General features: G+C 42.4%; 1 protein-coding gene across 2 annotated transcripts in view; it reads left to right on the top strand.

The window, feature by feature from the left end:
- The window catches only part of lpar1 (lysophosphatidic acid receptor 1), a 104,393-nt gene that overhangs the window by 72,095 nt on the left and 10,361 nt on the right, over nt 1–21,937 (top strand). For both annotated transcript variants that reach the window (XM_028600838.1, XM_028600837.1), the window contains exon 2: nt 9,159–9,914. In XM_028600838.1, coding sequence (XP_028456639.1) covers nt 9,176–9,914 — 739 coding nt within the window. In that variant the 5' untranslated portion in view covers nt 9,159–9,175. The remainder of the gene's footprint in view (nt 1–9,158; nt 9,915–21,937) is intronic.

A 21,937-nucleotide genomic window follows, 5' to 3' on the forward strand; every position in this document is an offset into this window, starting at 1 on the left:
GTTTTTGTACCTGGTATTTTGTATTACTTTCTATAGCCTACTTATCTGTATTTCTTTCTGTTGTTTCTATTGTACTGCTGCAACAACCAACTTTCCCCGCTGTGTATCAATAAAGGTGTATCTTATCTTACATTCGGGATGTAAATCTTTATACCGTGTTTGCAACGGAACGCAGCTCGTACATCATCTCGGCAAAGTAGATCAGACTTGTTAAACCAATCAGAGGCAGTAGCTCTGACACTGACAGACAAACAGGTAGCCCTGACTCAGGACTGTATCACATCCTGGACATTTCAGTCACTCAAATTCGCCATGTGAAGAATGTTTAAGATATGAACTCACTGGATGGTAGCCAGTTTTTTTTAGCAACTTTGCAGGCAGGGAAACGTTGATGTCAGGTGGATATAAAGTGTGAAATCTCTTGAGATGAAAGTTAATACAAACACATGGATGAACAATGAGAATTTGTCACCAGATGCTTCTAATCTTACTTATTGGCAAATAAGCTAATTGTTAACCAACTAATCTGAGGTATGGGCCTAAAGCAAATATAGGCAGTTTGACACTAAAGCAGAGTCTACAGACAGTCCGCTAGCATTCAGTGAAGAGACTTTCTATCACTTTCAGATGTTACCTCCTCCCTTACACATAACTCCTTCACATCAAAGTCTGGTTTGAGAAGCGCTGCACAGCTGACCTCTGCAATTTGTGATTTATTTTATGCCCTAAAAATAGTTGAACATCTTTAAAAATCATGATCATGGCCCAGATGTGTACACTGGAATCATTATTCAGTATGATAATTTATGCACAGCTGTAATAACTGACTTTTTTATGAAAATGAAAAATTCCTCCAGCGCTAGAAACCACAGAGCCAACCGTTTTACCATGAGATGCAATGCTGATGAACTGCACACATTTCGGGGTTATGAAACATTAGCGTATTTGTCTGAACTTTAACATCCCAATCAGCTTCATATGATTACATTTTTCTCAGGTCCAAAGCCAGAGGAAAATCATCACGTTTCCCTGTGAAACTCTACATCAGTTTGGTAGTCTGACACACTCGTAAATGTTCTCTAATACAGACTAAACTTTGTCTGCATAGGAATAACATGTCAAACGTGGAATCCAGTAGTGTTCCCCCTTATAGCTGGTATTCCTCTCAGGACGGCTTTAACAATAGCAAACCAGAAGGTTGGATGATGGATTGTTGAGAGACTTGGGTTTTGTTACTGTCTGAAGTTTATTCAATTTCTGACTGGATCCAGCCAGTTTATCTCAGTATGTGTTAGACCAACGATGACTCAAACTAGTCCACAAGTAGACGGGTATTTTTAAAAACTTTAAAAGCTTTTTTTTTTTTATGTGGCCTTTCATCCACACACAAACGTCATTTTAGGTCACTGTAACCCAAGCTTTTGGAAAACTCTGGACAGGTTGAAGACTTTTAGAAACGCGGTTTGTGTGTATCGTTACACAGTTTGGAATCACAGGCTACCACACGATATGACACACAATACATTGCTCATGATACCGATAATGTCATGATACAGCAATTCTGGATGATCAATATATAGAGAGCCGAAGTCCCGACCTTCTACTTCCGGTCCATGGGACCTTAATTCGGAAAAAATATGAACGAGAGTCAATGGAGAGATAATAATTATTTTTTGATCCCGTTTGAATTGAGCCATGGATTACAAATATGATGTTCGTCAATTTAAAACATTATTTTTCAACCAAAGAAAGTCTCAGTTTATTGTTAAACTGTTGTAGTATAAGACTGTGAAAATACGTAATTAGAAAGACTACACACTTCAATGTCTCATGGATGACGTCTCGCGGAAGCTACGATGTCTCTGTGTATCGTACCGGGGATGTAACGTTACTCAAATGAGCAGAGGATCTCGCTCGTTCTTTTGCTTCTCTGCTGAAAACACTTCAACGGATAAAACAGTTATCTTAAACAGTTACGATAACGTTACATGTGTTGTTTAACAGAGCTAAGCTAGCTAGCAAGCCGAGCATCAAGCTAGGTGAGGTAGATTGTGTGAGACGGGAGATGTAGTTCACTGAGCGGTTTCACACAAAACTAAGTGGTCATATGACAAACCTACGGCTAACTGAGACTTTCTTTGGTTGAAAAATTATCTTTTAAATTGGTGAACATCATATTTGTAATCCATGGCTCAATTCAAACAGGATCAAAAAATAATTTGCTTCTCGCCGTTCACTACCGTTCATATTTTTTCTGATTTAAGGTCCCATGAGGTCCACCGGAAGGGGCGTGACTTTGGCTCTCTATTGCAGACAGATGTTAGCAATATCTCAAAATCTCTACATCGGAATATCACACCGGACATTCAGACCTACAGTACATTCACTCTTAAAACATATTTTTCCTAAAAATATATATGACTGAACATATATATATATTTTAACATGGCAGGAAGTATAAACAAAATGACAAGAAAAATAGATACAATTGAAAATGCTGATAATATTGTTTGCAATAATACGTAAGAGTAATAGACTCAACCATGATTAAATAGTTGGAGTGATAGGGCACGGCCCACTGTTGATCTTAGATTGAGGCTCGGTCAACAATGGATGTTGCAACAAGTCCTCTGAATTAAAGCACAAAATAAGTAATTTGTAACTGCCCTCTAGAATGACCAACCCGGTCTCACGCCAGGTCGTGAAATAGTCACGTTATTTTGATTTATTAATTTGTGTACAGGTCACGATTTTGACGTTTATTTCATGTACACGCCACAAATTTTGAACGCGTACAGGTCACGATTTTTGAACCTGCTCTGGGAGACATGAAATGAGGAAATGAGGCGCCACACGCCGGCCACAACAACAGGACGGGCCGCCACTCGCGGGACGTGATCCCCGGGCGCAGGGGCACCCAACAACGGGGAAATGAAACGCCACAATAACGGGACGGTTGTGGTTAGGAAAAGAACGGGGAAAGGAACCGTCACACGTGGGACCCGCCGACATCAGAGGGATGGTTGTGGTTAGGAAGAGAATAACGAGGAAAGGAACTGCAACACGCGGGACGTGATTCCCGGGTGAAAGCCCTGTGTTGTTTGACCCATCCACCACCCCGACCAATCTCCCTGCGCGGACTTTCGCCTTATCAATACTACTCACTACCATCATCGTTCTGTGATCACGAAATATGCTTCCCATTGAAATACATTGCTTTAAAATTCGTAATTGCCGCACGGAAAAAACAACATTTACGTGTCCTGTCCACGACTTAATAGATTCAATAACGTAACCATATCACGAACTGCCATGAGACCGGGCTGGAATCATTTCAATTTTATTTTACAAATCAAAACAGAAGCTATCTCGGGACACTTTACACATAGAGTAGGTCTAGACCACACTGTAATTTACAGAGTCACACAGAAGCAACAGACAGAAGCATTTTTTGACGCCCTTATCGGCAGTATGACATCATGTTTGAGTTGCAGCACTATGGTCAAAGTTTGGTTAGGACTCGGCACAAACACGACTTGGTTAGGTTTGGGTTGAAATAAGTACTTTGTTAAGGTTAGGGAAACATCGTGGCTTGGGTTAGATTTATTTCTTCGTTAAGGTTAGGGGACATTTGTGCTTCATGGTTACATTAATAACCATGTGGTTACGTTCAGGGAACGACTGTGGTCATGGTTAAAATAAGCCAATGTCTAACAGCTATCTCTCGTTTTAAAGTCAGACATTTATTAACCTATTCATCCACTCCAACAGTCTATAATGTTACATTACTTTGCTCTATTCATTTCCCCTAGAGGGCTACATCTGTCTAGCCACCTCTTTTGTCAAAAGAAACAAAACTTCAGGCCAGGTTCCCAGGTTTTAACGAGATATTCCATGATGCCATCAGATTTCATATTCATATATTTGCGGGCCCCTTGGCACCACTGTTGGGCCAAACTTTCCACATGTACACAAAAAATAACCGAAAAACCTAAACTGCCATGATACGAAGGAGATCTTTTATTGCACTCCAGCTCTCCCAAACTCAAAAGGTCAAGTTTGCACTCAAGATGCCTCGTAATCTATTTTAAAGAGTTCTATAAACCTTTTGGTTTCAATGAGTCCATTATTTTATCTTCAACCCCATCTTCAAGATTTGCCGATTTCAACATGCATATTGTGAGTTGTAATGAGCTTTGCAGTGTTGCCAGCAGCTGGAAGTGGCACTTTTGGTCTTGTTGTTGAGTGAAATATCTATTTCTGTAGGGAAGTGTCATGAAAACATAAAAAGATGAAAACCAAACCGGTATTCAATATTTATTAAGTAGTAGATTTAAAGCTGGTGTGTCAGATTGCTCATTTGCAAACAAAAGACAAAGTGTGTACAATTGTAACAGTAAAAGAGAGAAAGAGAGACATTGATAATTGTGTGTGTGTGTGTGTGTGTGTGTGTGTGTGTGTGTGTGTGTGTGTGTGTGAATTAGGCGTATGTTATGAATATGTGGATGCATCCCTGGTGCTGATGCTTGAGTTATGACCTCACTTGTATGGATTCCAGGGTGGTCCTTTCATAGCCTGTTGGACACACACACACACACACACACACACACACACACACACACACACACACACACACTAACGAGCATGGAGAGAGTGCCTTTACACTCAAGCACAGCGAGCATTTTGTTCTCTGTCTTTAACACCCGGGGTTCAACACATTGTACACACACACTCCCGAACTTTCCTCTCCTGCTCACACACAGACACCAAAATGCTTCAATGACTTAGTCATTAAGACTTTCTCTTTCTCTGTTATAGTGCACATGTACACACCCAGGTGCAGGAACACAGATTTAAAAAATCCCCTCTTTCTGTGTCCTCTTTCTTGCTCTCTTTTACCAGACCCACCCACCGGCTGTTGCGCACACACACGCACACACACGCACACACACACACACACACACACACACAATGACAGGATCTTTCTCTGCAGGCTCCAAGGCTCTGATGAAAGTGTTGGGAATGTGTACTGAGAGGCCACTGACACTTCCTCTACTTTCTAGTACTGACGACTGCCCTCAGGCATCTAATGCCCCAATGACTGCTCCCTCCAGACGTTTAATGGCCATAAACCGCAGCTGACAAGCAGAATAAATGGGCTTTCATCTGCGGTGGTTATTGTCATAGACTCCCTCGCTGAGGATCTATCCTGCGTTAGTGTTGCTGCTGTCACTCAGCGGCTGCTTTCGCTGCTTCTGAATGGTTGGCTTTCTCTGGAGAGAAGTAATTACAAACCTCATAATTACGTGCGTGTTTGATAATTTCATTTCTGAAATTAGAAAATCACTACAGACACCAAAGGGAAACAACAAACCCATAACAGACAGAAAAAAGGCTGTTTTATGTGCACCATCACAAATGTAGCAGTTCATTTCTTGAACATTGACCCTTGCCGCTTTTCAACCCGGTCTTGACAAACTTTATGCATATGAAGGCAAACGATCTGCATAAAGATGAATTTCTTTTAATGTATTATCTGATAAATGGTAAAAGCAGTTTTCTTAAAGGATACGTTCACATTTTTTTCAAGTCTGTCTACAAACAATACTCATGTGCCCATATGTACGTTAGAACAGCTTTTGCCTGCTGTAATCATTCCTCCTGTTCATACTGGCCATTAAAATATCCACACTGTGTCAGCGCTGGAGTATGGTCTGGCTGCACGAGTTAACATTCTGGTATAGGGGGGAAAAGAAATGCTCTGGGTTGTATGTGTAACCAATGACAATCATCTTAGATGGTGCTAAGCTACCAATGCAGCAACGGTGCTTTTGCTAAATAGATAACGGAAGGGGAGGAGGCACTAGCCTGGCTGCGCCCTCCTACGTATTTCGGCTCAATTTTCATTTCCCTTCAGTCCTGGGTTTTCTCCGTCCAAATATTTGGCGATCCAATCAGCCAACAGAGGGAGTGGCAGAGAACGATGACGTTGAGGACGTGCCCTAGAAAGATGCGAGCGAAGCCATTCGGTCTGTTGTGGCAAAGCTGCAGAATATCCAGAAGTTAAAGCCCGAGCAAGAACAGTCTTTGCTGAGTTTTGTTGGTGGCCGTGATGTTGTGGCCCTCCTCCCCACGGGGTTTGGGAAAAGTTAGATTTTCCAGTTCGCTCCGTTAGTGGTGAAGGAGTTAGCTAAGGCTAACTCTAGCGATGCTAATGCTAAATATAAGCCATGACGGTCTCCACTCTTGTTGCACATGCGCATGACATCGGTCATGACCAAACGTTAGTGATTGGTTATGGCAGATCCAGAGTGGCTCTGGGCAGATCCAATAGTTTTAAACTTCAACAGAGCACCCGCCTTCAAGAAATTTAACGTACGAGAGTCTGGTAGGACCAGGATAAGGAAGCACTGGATGTCAGGCTTTAAACCCGTAGAGAAGAAACATTCCCTCTTTTGTTTGTTTTCCCGGATAGCGTTCCTATGATGAGCTGTGGTTTTCAGATAGTACCACAAAGCGGAAAGTTAACAATAAAGGACTGTAAATAAGGAGCATATTCACCTGATTCAGAAATTGCTGAAGCCTCATATTAACTGCAGACAAACTTTTAAATAGGACTGTGGATTTTGTCCTTCCCATTGTTGGCTAATAAGGAATGGACAGCAGGAATAATTACAGCACACAAAAATGTTTTTTCGGAGTACATATGAGTACTTGACTGCGGTTTTAAGACACTCTTGAAAAACTGGGAAACTTCTTTAAGTGAGCATAAATGGTTTTGTGTGGTCCTGTATGAAAAATAATGACTAGATTTCTATGTTCCTAGTGCAAACATTAGTCATTCATCAAAACATACAGTAAAAACTGACACATCCCGGCTGTTGATTAAGTTATGTTTCCAGTTAACAGTCATTACTGCCTGTTTTGTTTTTGTAGGCCCACCTCCTTTCTGATACTTCAGTTGCTGCCTTGTGTGTTTTCCCGTCTTTTGTGAGGCGTCTGTCCTGCCCTGATGAGTTTCCCCTGTTCATCAGCCCTCGTGTCACCTGTTCCCCGTTACCTTGTGTATTTAGTCTGCGTGCTCGCTTTGTCTGTCGTCAGTTTGTCGTCGCTCCAGGGTCTTAAGTACCAGCCTGTTTCCTGGAGTGTTCAGTCTGCCTAGGTTTTTCCTTGTCATTTTTTTTATTTTTATTTTCTACTTGTTACCTTTGTTGATGTTTGGAGTTTTGTTTGTTACCGGCTGTGCCTGTTTTTTGATAGCCTTTTGCTTATACAATTATTTGAACTGGGTTCTTCTCCTGCTGCCTGTTCTGCAACCGTGACAAAACCACATAATAATAAAAAAAACGTGGCCCTATTATGGTATCTGGCCTGTGTTTACTTTTTGACTTTTCCCCTAAGAAATCAACATGCAGAAATTCAGCAGATACATCCGGCTTGTCTGGAGCTGTACAGTATGAGCAATAATTACAGCTAATAGAATGGGCCGTTGCTATTTCAGTGAATGAAAAGAACAAACATTTTACAGCCACTCCAAGCAAACATGGCCGCAGATGGAGTCCCTTATCGGCCCGCCTCAGGAAATTGGACATATAAACAGAACCCAGAAATTTGTTTATTCAATTGATTAGGACTTCCTTTATACGGTTATTGGTGCCCTGCCATGCCTAATATACACCTGTTTTGGCTAAGGAATATAAAGATGTTGATGCACTGCCAACATTCTGAGCCAGTCTACTGTATATTTGATGGACAACATTGCTTTTAGCTGGGAGTCTGGTTAAAAAAATTGGCTAAATTTAGAATTTATAGCATGGGGCTCTATGGAACAAAAGCACAGTCAGGAACTAAATTATGGGTTATTGCTACCGGAAAAACTAACCAATTAAAGTATGTAACATGTCTTGTATATCATGGCCGTCAAAACAGTATATTACCATTTGAGATTTAGAGCTGCTCAGGGGTCGAGGGTGCAGGAGTTAGAAAATATTTTTGGCAAACTTTAGCTTTCATAGCTTTCAACACTGCCTCATTTCCCAGGAGTATCCCTTATTTTTCATGTGGATTTTTGAGATGTAAAGGTTGTGATAGTTTTTCCAACATTGTAAATTAGTCCAAGAGGGATAAAAAAACCCTTCATGTTTGCAGTTCAGTTTTTTTGCTGTGTCACTGCAGGGAGAAAAGAGGTCTTAGAGGATTTGGACGGTCATGTTAGAAAGTAAACAAAGAGAAGGATTTCCACAAAAACACTGGCCTTTGATGCAGAACTCCTAATACTCCTCGTCCCCTACCCTCTTCTCTCTCTTTGTCTCTGTCTTACTTACTTACACACACACAGCCAGCATCTGTGTGGGACTTGTGCTTATTACACACACACACACACACACACACACACACACACACACACACACACACACACGCGCATGCACACACATGTTCCCGTGAGTATTGTTTATGTGTGTGCTGCTGTTGCTGCTTAGTTTTCTCAGTTTACTCTGATGCACTTTTCTTTTTCTTTTTCTTTTTTAAAGCTGGAACACCGGTAAAACTTCAACAGATGAAAAAAAAACATGTTTCAGCTTCATATCACACTGGGGTATATTCATACAGCAAACACACACAGACAGACAGACAGACACACACACACACACACACACATGACTACTAATCATGTTGAGTCTAATCCAAAGGGGATTTTTGTTTTTCCATGTTTCAGGAATCGGCTTAAATCCATAGGTTTCCTAAAGCGCTGCTTTGTGTTGAGTGTTATGAAATAGGGATATATGCATTTTTCCAGAAAGCATAGTTTAACTCATTCTTGACAGAAGCATAGAAATTGAACATGTGCTAAGAAAAATGAGCGCAGAGGCCTATCTGTTTAGTGTACACAGATTTTATTTTGGTGTCCAAAATCCATCTAAATACATAATTAAATACTGTTATTGAAAAAAACAAACAACAAAACATTTATCATTCTTTAAATGATAGTTAAAGTATGCTTTTAGGCATATAATGGCCCCATATGTATGTTTACATATACCATCAGATTACAGGGGGAACGCTGCTGCTTAGAGCATCACCTTTCCAATGAAAAGTGTAACAACCTTCACAAAAATCGCTCAATTGTTCTTTACATTTTGAATATTTTCTCCTTTCAGAAAGCACCGCTGCCACCATGGATGAGGAACAGTGTTACTACAACGAGACCATCGCCTTCTTCTACAACCGCAGTGGCAAGTACCTTGCTACTGACTGGAACACCGTGAGCAGGCTGGTGATGGGCCTGGGCATCACCGTGTGCATCTTCATCATGCTCGCCAACCTTCTGGTGATGGTCGCCATCTACGTAAACAGGAGATTCCACTTCCCCATCTACTACCTGATGGCCAACCTGGCAGCTGCTGACTTCTTCGCTGGACTGGCCTACTTCTACTTGATGTTCAACACGGGGCCCAACACGAGGCGTCTGACTGTTTCCACGTGGCTGCTGCGCCAGGGCTTGATCGATACCAGCCTGACGGCGTCTGTGGCCAACCTGCTCGCCATCGCCATCGAGCGCCACATCACCGTGTTCCGCATGCAGCTACACACGCGCATGAGTAACCGCCGTGTGGTGGTGGTGATTGTCATAATCTGGACCTTGTCCATTGTCATGGGGGCCATCCCCAGCGTGGGCTGGAACTGTATCTGTAGTATTAAGTCTTGCTCCAACATGGCGCCGCTTTACAGCGACTCCTACCTGATCTTCTGGGCGGTGTTTAACCTAGTGACTTTTGTTGTCATGGTGACGCTATATGCCCACATCTTTGTCTATGTGCGACAGAGGACCATGAGGATGTCGCGGCACAGCTCTGGACCACGACGCAACAGAGATACCATGATGTCTCTGCTGAAAACCGTGGTGGTAGTGTTGGGTAAGAAAGACATATTATCTATCTATCTATCTATCTATCTATCTATCTATCTATCTATCTATCTATCAGTCTATCTATCTATCTATCTATCTATATCTCATGCTATCTATAGTATATATCAAGTTATCTCTATTTATTTATTTATTTATCTCTATCTTACAAGCTACCCCTACTGTGTATATCTAGTACTCTATCTCTTTAGCAGTGAATGCAACATTTAACGCCATCAGCAGCATCAGAACAATGAATCTGTTGTTGGGTCTATCTGTGAGGCTGCATCATCCAGCACAAGCACAGTGTCTGCCTAGCACGACTGGAAGCCTCAAATACATCATCACAGCCAGCCCTGTCCCCTTAGCTGCTTACACACCAACCAGACAGCCAACCGTCGGCAGAAAAGGTAGTTGGACTGATCAGTCTCCCCAAGTTGGTCAAAAAAATGCCTCAGAACACACCGAAGAGACGACAGGTAATACGTCTCCATAACAGCAGGCCGCGCTAATCTGTATTGTTGCCCAAAAAATGAAAACCGACAGCTGATTGGACGAACGTGTCACGTGGGTCTGTTTTCTCAGAAATTCAAAGACAGACTGTCATGGCGGCTTGTTCAGAATACAATCTCATATTGTTCTAAAATAGTTCACCAAAACGTGTTTCTGAAAACATTTTAAGCGAGAACTAAGCCATGCAGTTGCTGAATCTGTCTTCATTTCAGATCGACAAAGGTCAGTTTAAAAGATTTTCGTCAGAATTTGAGAGACTCTAGTCACGCTCATCCCGCTCCCGGTTTCCGGGTTAGCACTCTACCAATCAGATGGGTCATTTGAGTCCGACTGCAGGCAGTACCCAACCCTAGTAACAGCTGAATATTCTATCTCATGATGGAAAAGTAGAGACGATTGTACGAAACGAAAATGAAGAGAGAGATTTTATCTTAGTTTTTATTTTATGCAAAACATTTTAGTCTTGTCTTTTTTTGTCAACAATAATGCATGTTAATTTAGTCTTAGTCAGCCTTTTTGGACATTGGCGCAGTCTCATCATCGTCTCGTCTTAGTCATGGAAAAAAAGGTCGTTGACAAACATATTAAGTCTCGTCTCGTCTGACGAAATTAACACTAGCTGACAGTGTTATTGCATTGAGTCCAGATAGGTTTCCCACTTTGCAACTCTCCAGGGGTCTCATTTATAAAACTGTGCGTAGGATCCTTACCATAAGTGTACGTACGCCCAAAAGCCCAAATTGGCGTATGCCGGAAAAAAGTGAGATTTATAAAACCGTGTGTACGCACACCTATAAGCAATGTTCCCTTTTTAAATCACAGATTGACTACAAGTGCGCGTACATGGATCAACCTCTTATCCCGCCCTGTACACGCCCATTTTTAACCATAAATAGTCAATTCAAAGCACCTCGTGAATGCTGATCAGTATGTTAATGACCCTGGCAGCTGTTCTTCGTTACACCGAAACATGCCGAATCATGACGACTGGCAGAGAACACAAACAAACAAAAAAAAAAAACTCTCAGACGCTCGGGAATTGCTGCCAATTGAATTATAATTTCGGCCTGTTGTCGCACAGTGTAGGGAAACCGGATCTATAAACTACCTTTATTAATAAAATCTTCCAAAACAGCAGGCATTACGGCACTCGGGGACAGCTTCGATATACCAGACGTATATAATAAGATTTAACAGAACTATATATTATTTCCAAACAAGCCTTAGTGATGAAGTTGAAGATTATATATAATATTTATTTAAAAAAAACACTTAGCTGTCTGACATTTCCCTCTGAAAACAGCCGGTTTCACCCAGAGTGGCGAGGACCTGTATTTGGACCGGGATGGCACGGTTCCGGCGCGTTGCCCTGTCTACTGGACCCAATTCAGTACAGAGATCCAAGAGCGCAGCTATATTACTATTACAGCTATATTAGGGAATTTAAATCGGCATATGAGCCAGTCATCGTCATGGTCCCTGAAGTCTCTTTTTCTCCTGATTCTTCCATTGCTGTCCTCCTGCAGGGCCAGCAGTGCCATCATGCAGCATTATGCACTGGTTCACTGCTGTATTTATATGTTTAGCCTACAACAATTTGTGATTGTTAACACCTTGCTAAAATCACAGCATCAACTAGTGGTATCCCCCACCCCGAGATACAATTTGAAGACGAAAGAAAGTGTAATAGGCAAACACACTTTTCTTCATGCAGGTTTTGTCACTAATGGTATTAAAGTTCGGACCGATAACGAGGACATAGAGCGTAACGATTGCGCGAGAGCTTAACGGCTGTATTTCCAGACTTTGACGTTTGATGATATATGCACAGTTTTAAAGACAGATATTTAGTTATTTACACTGTGTTCTGCCATTATCTAATGGTAGGGTATTTGATGATATCCTGTATTCCATGCAGTTGGGCCATCTCCTCCTCCCGCGCTCCGTATCGGACAATGTGACGGTGAGACAGCGCCGATTAAATATAGTACGCACATTTTCAGCCCCGTTTTGTGCGTACGCCACGTTTATAAATGAGACCCCTGGCCTCTTCAGTGGCGTGTAATAAACAGAGGCAGTGCGGTCTTTTACATTATAGCACAGTAGCACACTAACTCAGCCGTCAGTTGCAGTGTGAGTTGTGGGAAAAGGGCTTCTTACTGCCTGGAAGCAGGATGTGTTGATCCTAGACAAAACATACCAGCGGATTCTGTGTGATTTGTCTCCTGTTGCTTCTGTTGTCTTTAATCCAAACTTAATTCAAAGCAGTGGACAACAGCAATGTGCTCTCCAGCCTACGGTATGTATAAAAACTGGAGGACGCATTGCATTTTCTGCTGCGTAGAGATGCTTTTTTTGTTTCTACTTATTTGTCGTGCCGTGTAGTAAGCAAGCAGAATCTAAGCCTGCAGACGTTTCAATGCATCTTAACGGCTACAGGGTGCAGGGAGTCCTTGAAAGTCCTTGTGTCATTGCAGCTGCTTCTTCTTGTAGTCAGTGTTCCGTATACCACTACCGAGAAAAGTCTTAAGTCATCCAATAACACTTGCCACAATCACTAACAAAACCCCCTTACAATGAATGCAAACATTCCAAATGTTGGTGAGTGATTCATCCCTAAGCAGCAGAGGGTTCCTTAGAAATTCGCCCTATCTCAGGAGTTGCTCAATATCAGGTTGTGCCAGTAAACGATTGGCCTGGCGTCAATGACGTGACAGTCCAAGCTTATAATTTACAAAAGCTTTACTTTTATCTACAGATGGATCTAATGTAAACATAAACGACTCTGCAACATACTGAAAGAAAAGTAAAACCACCTTCACTGAGCAAATACACTATTGCTGCTCTTTGGCTGCATTCCCAAAAGGGTTTAGATGACGACTGTGATTAAAGGAAAGTTAAAAATTGAATGAACAAAGTATGACACCTGTTTTGTATCTTCACTGCAATATACCAGTATGAACAAGGGCTGTGAACCCCGCTATAAACAAAAACATATGCATGCTTAAGCTGAGTTACAACGGCAAGTTTGAGTGACCGTCTCCCTTCGGTACAAACAGTTTTACAATACTTATGACAGTTCAACAAATCTCAGTATTGCTATTTGAAATCATTATTGTTTCAAATTCCTGAACAAATCGCATGCTTTTCTTTTTCCTGACGCCAAAATCTTACTGAAAAAACTTTTGAGACTTTTGTGGCCGGGTTGGGTCAGTGGGTAGAGGAGGCGCACATATACTGAGAGGCTCATGCCTCGACGCAGAGGTCCAGGGTTCGAGTGCGACCTGTGACAATGTCTTCCCCCTCCTTCTCTCTCTCCCCTTTCTCACCTAGCTGTCCTATCCATTAAAGGCGGAAAAATAATCTTTAAAGGTCCCATGACATGGTGCTCTTTGGATGCTTTTATATAGACCTTAGTTGTCCCCTAATACTGTATCTGAAGTCTCTTTCCCGAAATTCAGCCTTGGTGAAGAATTACAGCCACTAGAGCCAGTCCCACAATGAGCTTTCCTTAGTATGTGCCATTTCTGTGTCTGGAGCTATTGAGGAGGAGAGAGGGGAGGGCTAGGTGGAGGGTGGGGGTGTGGCCTTGACCAACTGCCACTTTGCTCGTTTGAAAGCCGTGATGTCTCTCTCTCTCATGGGTGGGCCAAATTCTCTGGGCGGGCAAAGCAGAGAAAGAGGAGGTAACCTTGCTCCTTATAAGGGTAAGGGTACTTTTATTGACACATACACATAGCGAAATTCATTCTCTGCATTTAACCCATCCCTCAAGGGAGCAGTAGGCAACCATTTACAGCGCCCGGGGACCAACTCCAGATCTGAGCCAGTGCCTTGATCAAGGGTACTGACTAGAGAACCTAGTACATGTTTTTGATGGTGGGGGAAAACCGCAGCGCCTGGAGGAAACCCACGCAAACATGGGGAGAACATACAAACTCCACACAGAAAGGCCCAGAATGACCTGGATTCAAACCTAGAACCTTAATGCTGTGATGCCACAGTGCTAACCATTGGGCCACCATGCTTATGACCTCATTAGGAGCAAGATTCCAGATCGGCCCATCTGAGCTTTCATTTTCTCAAAGGCAGAGCAGGATACCCAGGGCTCGGTTTACACCTATCGCCATTTCTAGCCACTAGGGGACCATAGGCAGGCTGGGGGGGAACGCATATTAATGTTAAAAAAAGTGAAATTTTCGTTTAAAACGTTTAAAAAAAAAAAAATTAAAAAGTACTTCTTTTGAACAAGGGTGTGATGTGTTTTGGTTCAGTCTGGAATCTCCTCTTTCTGAGTAAGGTCACTTTTATTCACAGAGGAGGAGATAAAATGCAGTTTTGTTGTTGTTGTTGTACTGATAGAATGGAGGTAGTCATCTTTTTCAGTTGGATTTACAGTACAATCACTCATTCACATCTCTTCTCCAGTCTCCAGCGGCATTAAAGCTGCCATTGAGTACTGGGGAAAGGTTAAGATGAGTTCAGCCTTTGCAATTCCCTGTCCAGCGTCTCCCATCTGCTGAGCAGATGACGATAAGTGCTCCCCTGCTGCCTGCTGTCCTCTCCACTTGTTCTTCTCAGGACGCTGTAAAACCAGCCATGGGTGATTTCTTCTCAGAAGGATGACATGGAAAGTCGGTTACACGCACTTGCACATAAGCACAGGCACATGCATGTAAACGCACTCAGACTCTCTCGCACTTGCACAAACCCCCAGGCCCAATAAAAGATAGTGGGAGATTGACTTCGGTCACAGACTCTTACTTTCTTACTTAGTCAAATGATGGGAAAACAAATCCAGAATCTGGCTTGTACTTGATTTGTTATGCCAAAGGCAATAGAGACACACACACACACACACACACACACACACACACACACACACACACATATACACAAACACACAAGCACACGCACATGGAAATAGCATTTAAACACACACCCATACAAGGATAAAGTCCTTCCTATGCACTAGAAGATGGATTCCTGAACCGAGCCCGTTGGTACCCAACGGTACCCGACGGGCCGGGCCTGGTTCGGACAGATATTTAGAAATTATGTTCGGGTTCGGGTCGGGCTCGGTCACATCAGCGCGATAAGGCATTGAACATTTTGAATGTAAAAAAGCTTATTATGTAGGTGCGCGCCTGTGTTAACGTGCGCTTGTTTCCCCGTGTGCACTGATGCGCTCATCTGTTGACATTTCCGAATGCCTTCATACAGTTGCTGACACATGTTCATTTGTTTGTGTGGAAAGCCTGCTTTTATTAGGCTTTCCACACAAACAAATGAACATGTGTCATTAGTATGAGTTTTTCCCATAAGATCGCAGATAAAACAAGGCTGATTTCGTACAGACTTCTAGCTTCTACAGGAGCAGAACATTTCATTTCACAACCACGTAGCTCGTGGTCAGTCTACCTCGGACTCCAAATATATATAACAACTATTTTAGACAACACAAATGCTTGTGTAGCATAGGTGTGTGTGTGTGTGTGTGTGCGATATCAATGAATATGACATTATTGAGTATTGGCATAAGTGAATGTCATGAATGTCACTGTAAAAGTTATGTTTATTTTATATACATTATAACTTATTGTAAGTAAAACAAATGTATACTGTCTGACTCCTGTTATGGAAGTTTCCTTTGCAGCAGGGGGGGAAATTTCAGAGTTTAGTAAATTGAAACAAATAAGACAGACTGAGACTAAAACCAAGTTGGGTTTTTGTATTTTATTAAAAAAGATATATTTGCAAATAGGATCAACATGATTTCACAAAAGGCCGCAGCCCAGTGTGGAGTCAGTTTCTCCAATGAGTGCACAAGAACACTAGGCTTATATGCATCTTCAGAGTGACAACACACACGCACTTGGATTATTATGACGCTACAATTTTGACAGGCAATCTGATACACATGAAGACAATCAGATGAATACAAGAGACATCTCGGAGCCATCTCACCTCCTCCTCCCTGTACGACTTTCCCCCCGTTACATCTTAACTGGCATGAGAAAACTAGAGATAGAGACTCTTTCAGCATTTGTGAGAGCAGTAAAGTAGAAATAAAACATAAAAATATAAGGAATTGTGCTTAAATGTAATTTTGCAATTACACTCCCAAGACATGTGAGAACTGTTTTAGACGAGGAGATCGGCTTAGCTTTTATTGCCGTGTGTGTGATGTCAATATCTGAGATTCAATTTCTGTTTCATTTATTTCTTTATTTGTCTTTATGGTCCCACAACCTTTTTTTTTACATTCAAGTGACCTCACTGCAGCAAAAGTATTCTAATAGCCCAGTTTTTCCTGGAAAAAAAAGGATTTTTATAGATGACTGTGCACAACAGGGTTGATGTTTGACAGACCATGAGTTGTCAAAAATACGTGAGGGTGCTGAGGATTATAAGGAAATAGAAAAAAGAAAATGTTGCCATTATCCTTGTTTAGTCACATCGCATTATCATATACACACTTGTACAAGCCACTCAAAGGTGAGATTTATAATTTATGCTTTTTTTAATTTCAGTTTTGCAAGAGAAAGGGCTTCAAGGTTTAGGACAAATTACAAAAGCATCTAATGTGTTGGGATAACTTTCCCTCTAGAGCTGGAATGATATATTACTTACACAATAACCAAAATCTAGTCAACTGATAGTGATCTGTTAGGTTACAGACCGTCTTGCTTGTCCATTTGCCACTGGTGCTGCTGAAAAAAAAAAAAAAAGATGTTTGAATGACACCAACAGAGATTCTCCTCCTCACTCTTCAATGAGTCAACTCACTTGTCAAATCAACCATGACCCATGTTCACTGCGCGCGCGTGTGTGTGTGTGTGTGTGTGTGTGTGTGTGTGTGTGTGTGTGTGTGTGTGTGTGTGTGTGTGTGTGTGTGTGTGTGTGTGTGTGTCTGTGTGTCAGGTGTTGGCTCATGCACGGGTCGGCTGTGAATGATTTGATTATCTGAAAGCATGTGGTGTTGTAATGTATGCGCTCGCATCGTCAGACAGTGTGGAGCGCCAAGACATACCATCGTCCAAACACTGATCTACATTTGTTTCAAACTCACATTGTATAACCAATCAATGTTCAACCCAAGACAACACATTGACACACACACACACACACACACACACACACACACACACACACACACACACACACACACTCACACTCACTCATTTCTTTGTGTCCGATACTACAATGCATGCATGTCTTCTGGCTGAATAAGAGCAGAACCAATCAGAGCTAACTACAACCCTCCAATCGGCTGTCGGCGTGGAAACATGCCTGGCTCACAATGTTGCGTGTGTGTGTGTGTGTGTGTGTGTGTGTGTGGCTTCATTTAAGAAATGACTGACACGCACATGTTCACAGTGCAGCTTTCCTAATCACTCACAATGGCAGCATATGTCATATATGTGAATCCTGTTTTAGCAGAGTCAGTTGTTAATTATTGGCAAACTCTGAATCCAAACATCTACATTCTACAACATCCTTAAATGCTTTCAGGGGGTGCATCCTGGATTTGTAAGCCTGCATTTAGAACAACAACATATCAAGTATTATCGAGTATTATCCAGATCCAGCCTGTTAGGATAAAAAAACAAAAAAAAAAAACAACTGTGAATCATATGACACCATCAATCAAAAACAGCCCTGGAAAGGAATTTGTTTTCGGAGAGAATGACAGATGCGATTATAATTACAAAACATCTGCGTTCATAACATGAAGCAAAAATAATCTGGTGCCACCAAAGGGCTAGCAGAAAAATATGCATCCATACGCAATGTAGTCAACAAAACAGTTGTAGGATTGGACCAGACTGGTATTATTTTAAAATGTCAAGGACTTTTTTAATCCCAAGCAGTAAGGGGAAAAAAAGTAGGAGTAAGGTGGAAGTGAGTGAGTCACTGCAGACCAACAACTCTGCAGATATATCGCAGCCTGTTTGTGCTAGTAGGGCAGAAAACCTTCATTATTGCTTTTATTATTATTATTTCAAAGACCTCACTGGACTTCCAGTCAAAAGCTTGTTTCTGGAACCATTAGATCACTGTGACGCCACCACCAGACTCCATCACTGTGTACGCCACAAGCCTCTTTATCAATAATCGTAAACACTGAGCTGCTGAATGTGAAGTGTGTGTGTGTGTGTAAATCCCTTTGCGGACAAACGTGAAAGCCATTGGGCCATTTCAGAAATGTACATGATGGTTTATGTCCGCTGACTGACTTCAGTGGGATCGTGGTCACGACCGCAGAGACGATGGTTGGGTTAGGAAAATAGAGACATCAACAGAAATTGAGAGACAGACACTGGGTTAGAGAGGAAGACAGGGTGACAGAAAGGAAGGTGTGAAGATGGGGAAAAGAGAGATAGGTGAATGAGAGAGATAGAGGAAAAACTGCCAAAAGACAAGAGACAAAGAAGAGTAAGATCACTGAAGATACACAACAATGAAAGGATGGGTAAAGCGAGACAGAGGGGGGGGCTGAGAGGGACAGGAAACCGCCAAGAGAAAGAGGAATGGAGAGAAATGCAGAGGTTAATGGGAAGAAAGGCAGCGAGAAATACAGAAGAATGAGAGCAGTAATTTAATATTGGGTATTTATTCACTTATCAGGGCCTGAGAGAAATCAAAGGAAGGCATTAAAATCCCAGATAGCCGAATTTAAAGCTCTATAATGAGTTGAGTATGTTGCTACATGTGGAATACATCAGCGCGTATGTAGAGGAACTCAGAGGTGTGAGACACAGCACTATAAGCAACAGAGACAGTTATATATTTCACTTGACATACTGCAATTGTTACATGATCCCAGACAATTTTCTATTCAAAATTCTAAAGGTTATAATAATTTAACTATTTATTTAACTATAAATGTAACTTTTTTTTGGTGTGTGAAACTTATGTTAGCATCCTGTTATACTAACCGAAGACTGAGCTCACCAGAAAAAAGCACTTCTCAAACACTTACTGTAAAACCACCAGTGTTAACATTTCCTGACAAGTGACCTCTTGTGATCTTGCAAACGATGGCTGTTTTCTCTCAGGAGCAAAGGCAGAAATAGCAAGATGTAATCATAACACTGCAAAACCTTCTTAGGGAGGAGGCTGGGGTGGATGGTTTGGGCGTACCAAGGGAGGGACACCGCAGTTCACATCCCGTCTCCTCCTCACAATCAACAATGGTGTCTTTAACCATGATCACGATCTTCCTTAACCTTAACTCAGTCATTATACACAATGTCAGCTATTGGGTGCCGGGAACTGACATTAGCGTTGGGTGCAACGATTGCCTTTTCTTGTGGAGTGATTGGAAGACACAGCATCTGTGAATACGTTTACATGCACATAATATTCAGTTTATAATATTCCCCCCCGATGTTCCGACTAAGCTGTTTACATGGCTAAAGAAAGTGAATATTCCACTAATATTCTCGTTTACATGAAGCCATGTAAAATAGGATTTTTTTTCAAAGGTTTCCGGTGGCGGACTTGTTTAATCGTGCGAACACAGCGTCCCTCTTTCATTCCTTCAGTCAGCTTCTTGAAAAGGTTGGCGCTGCAATGTTTGCGTATATCCTAAAACCTGTTGATATCCAAGTCTGTATCCAAATACAGACTCCTCCTTTTCTTTCGGGCATGCATCTCTACTGCAGCCTTGCAAACTGTTGGCTGGTTGGTTTCATGGATGTATGAAAAGGTTAGTTTGTGTACAACAACCATAGCAACGCACAGAGCTCGCGGCAAGCCATAAGCAGGCTGTAAACTGCGGTAAAAAACCCAGATTGAGATGCATATACCGAATGCGCTGTATACATGTCCAAAGAATGCCTCTAAAACCCGAATAACACCGCAATATCCCACACGTCTTAATCCGAATATGCTTAATTCGAAAAAAGGCCTTATTCGGAATATCTAAACGGAATATACTTGTTACATGACCTGGATCAAATTCGGAATATTGTCATATTCTGAATAATAGTGGCATATTGGTGTGCATGTAAACGTACTCTGTGATGCCTCACAAAGTCCCGACAATAGGACAAGCATAACTAGCACTTCTTGATCACCTGGGATGAAATCAAGAGAAAAGCTACGATTGGCCGTGGTCTAACATGTGGTCTCTCCAACAAGTTCTGAAATTAAATGAAATATGTGTGTTTTGGTTCAAATCAGTACTTTGTTAACATTAGGGGAAACATCGGGGTTTAGGTTTAAATATGACAACTTGGTCAAGGTTGGGGAAGCTTTGTCGTCATGCTATAAATGATGTGGATATGTGGATAGTGTGGCCTGTGAAAACCACCCCACTCCACCCAAAACCCCCTCTGTCTTTAGAAGATAATGCACTATAAATCATTCGTCACCTTCCTAAAATAATGGCCTGAGTCATTTCTTTCATTTTTTTCAGAAAACACAAGAAACTGAACCAAATACTGAATATACATTTTATTTATTAATAATTTCACTCAAAAATGTAATGAAAATAAATGACAATTGACATACTAATAACAATGTCTGTCAAGTGTGCAACATAAGAGGAATAAATGACTTAGGCACATTTTTTAACATGCCTTTGTGACTTAGGCAATTTTAAACCTTCAACTCTGGCAACAATCAGTGTGTTTACCTCTTCACTTACCAATTGGGGACGAGCCCTGAATCATGGAAATAACTTCAGTGATAAAGTCGATTCTTCTCCGTGAACCATCACCTTATCGTGGTGGAGAGGTTTGTGTGTCTCTGTGAACCTGAGGGCTGTGTTGTCTGGAGCTTTGTGCTCCTGGTAGGGTCTCCCAAGGCAAAGTGGTCTCAGGTGAGGGGCCAGACAAAGAATGGTTCAAAAACCCCAATGAAGAAGCAAGGTAGAGATGGAGTGACCCTGCCCGGAGGAAGCCCGGGGCCCCGTCTGGAGCCAGGCCCAGACGGGCGGGCTCGTCGGGCGAGCGCCTGGTGGCGGGTTTGCCACGGAGCCCGGCCGGGCACAGCCCGAACAAGCTACGTGGCTCCCATCTCTCCAGCCCATGGGCCCACCACCTGTGGGAGGAACCGTTGGGGTCGGGTGCGATGCCACATGGGTGGCAGTGAAGGTCAGGGGGCCTCGACGGACCAGACCCGGGCGGCAGACGCTGGCTCTGGGGACGTGAACGTCACCTCTCTGTGGGGGAAGGAGCGGAACTGGTGCGGGAGGTGGGGCGCTACCGGTTAGATCTGGTGGGGCTTACCTCACGCACAGTCTCGGTTCTGGAACCATACTCCTGGATAGGGGTTGGACTCTTTTCTTCTCCGGAGTTGCCCAGGGTGTGAGGCGCCGGGCGGGTGTGGGGATACTCACAAGCCCCGGCTGAGCGCCGCTGTGTTGGAGTTTACCCGGTGTGGACTAGAGGGTCGCCTCCCACGCCTGCGGGTTGTGGGGGAAAACTCTGACTGTTGTTTGTGCATATGCACCAAACAGGAGTTCGGAGTATTCGGCCTTCTTGGAGACCTTGACTGGAGTCCTGCATG

The sequence above is a fragment of the Perca flavescens genome, chromosome 16 (genome assembly GCF_004354835.1).
Source record: "Perca flavescens isolate YP-PL-M2 chromosome 16, PFLA_1.0, whole genome shotgun sequence".
Lineage (NCBI taxonomy): Eukaryota > Metazoa > Chordata > Actinopteri > Perciformes > Percidae > Perca > Perca flavescens.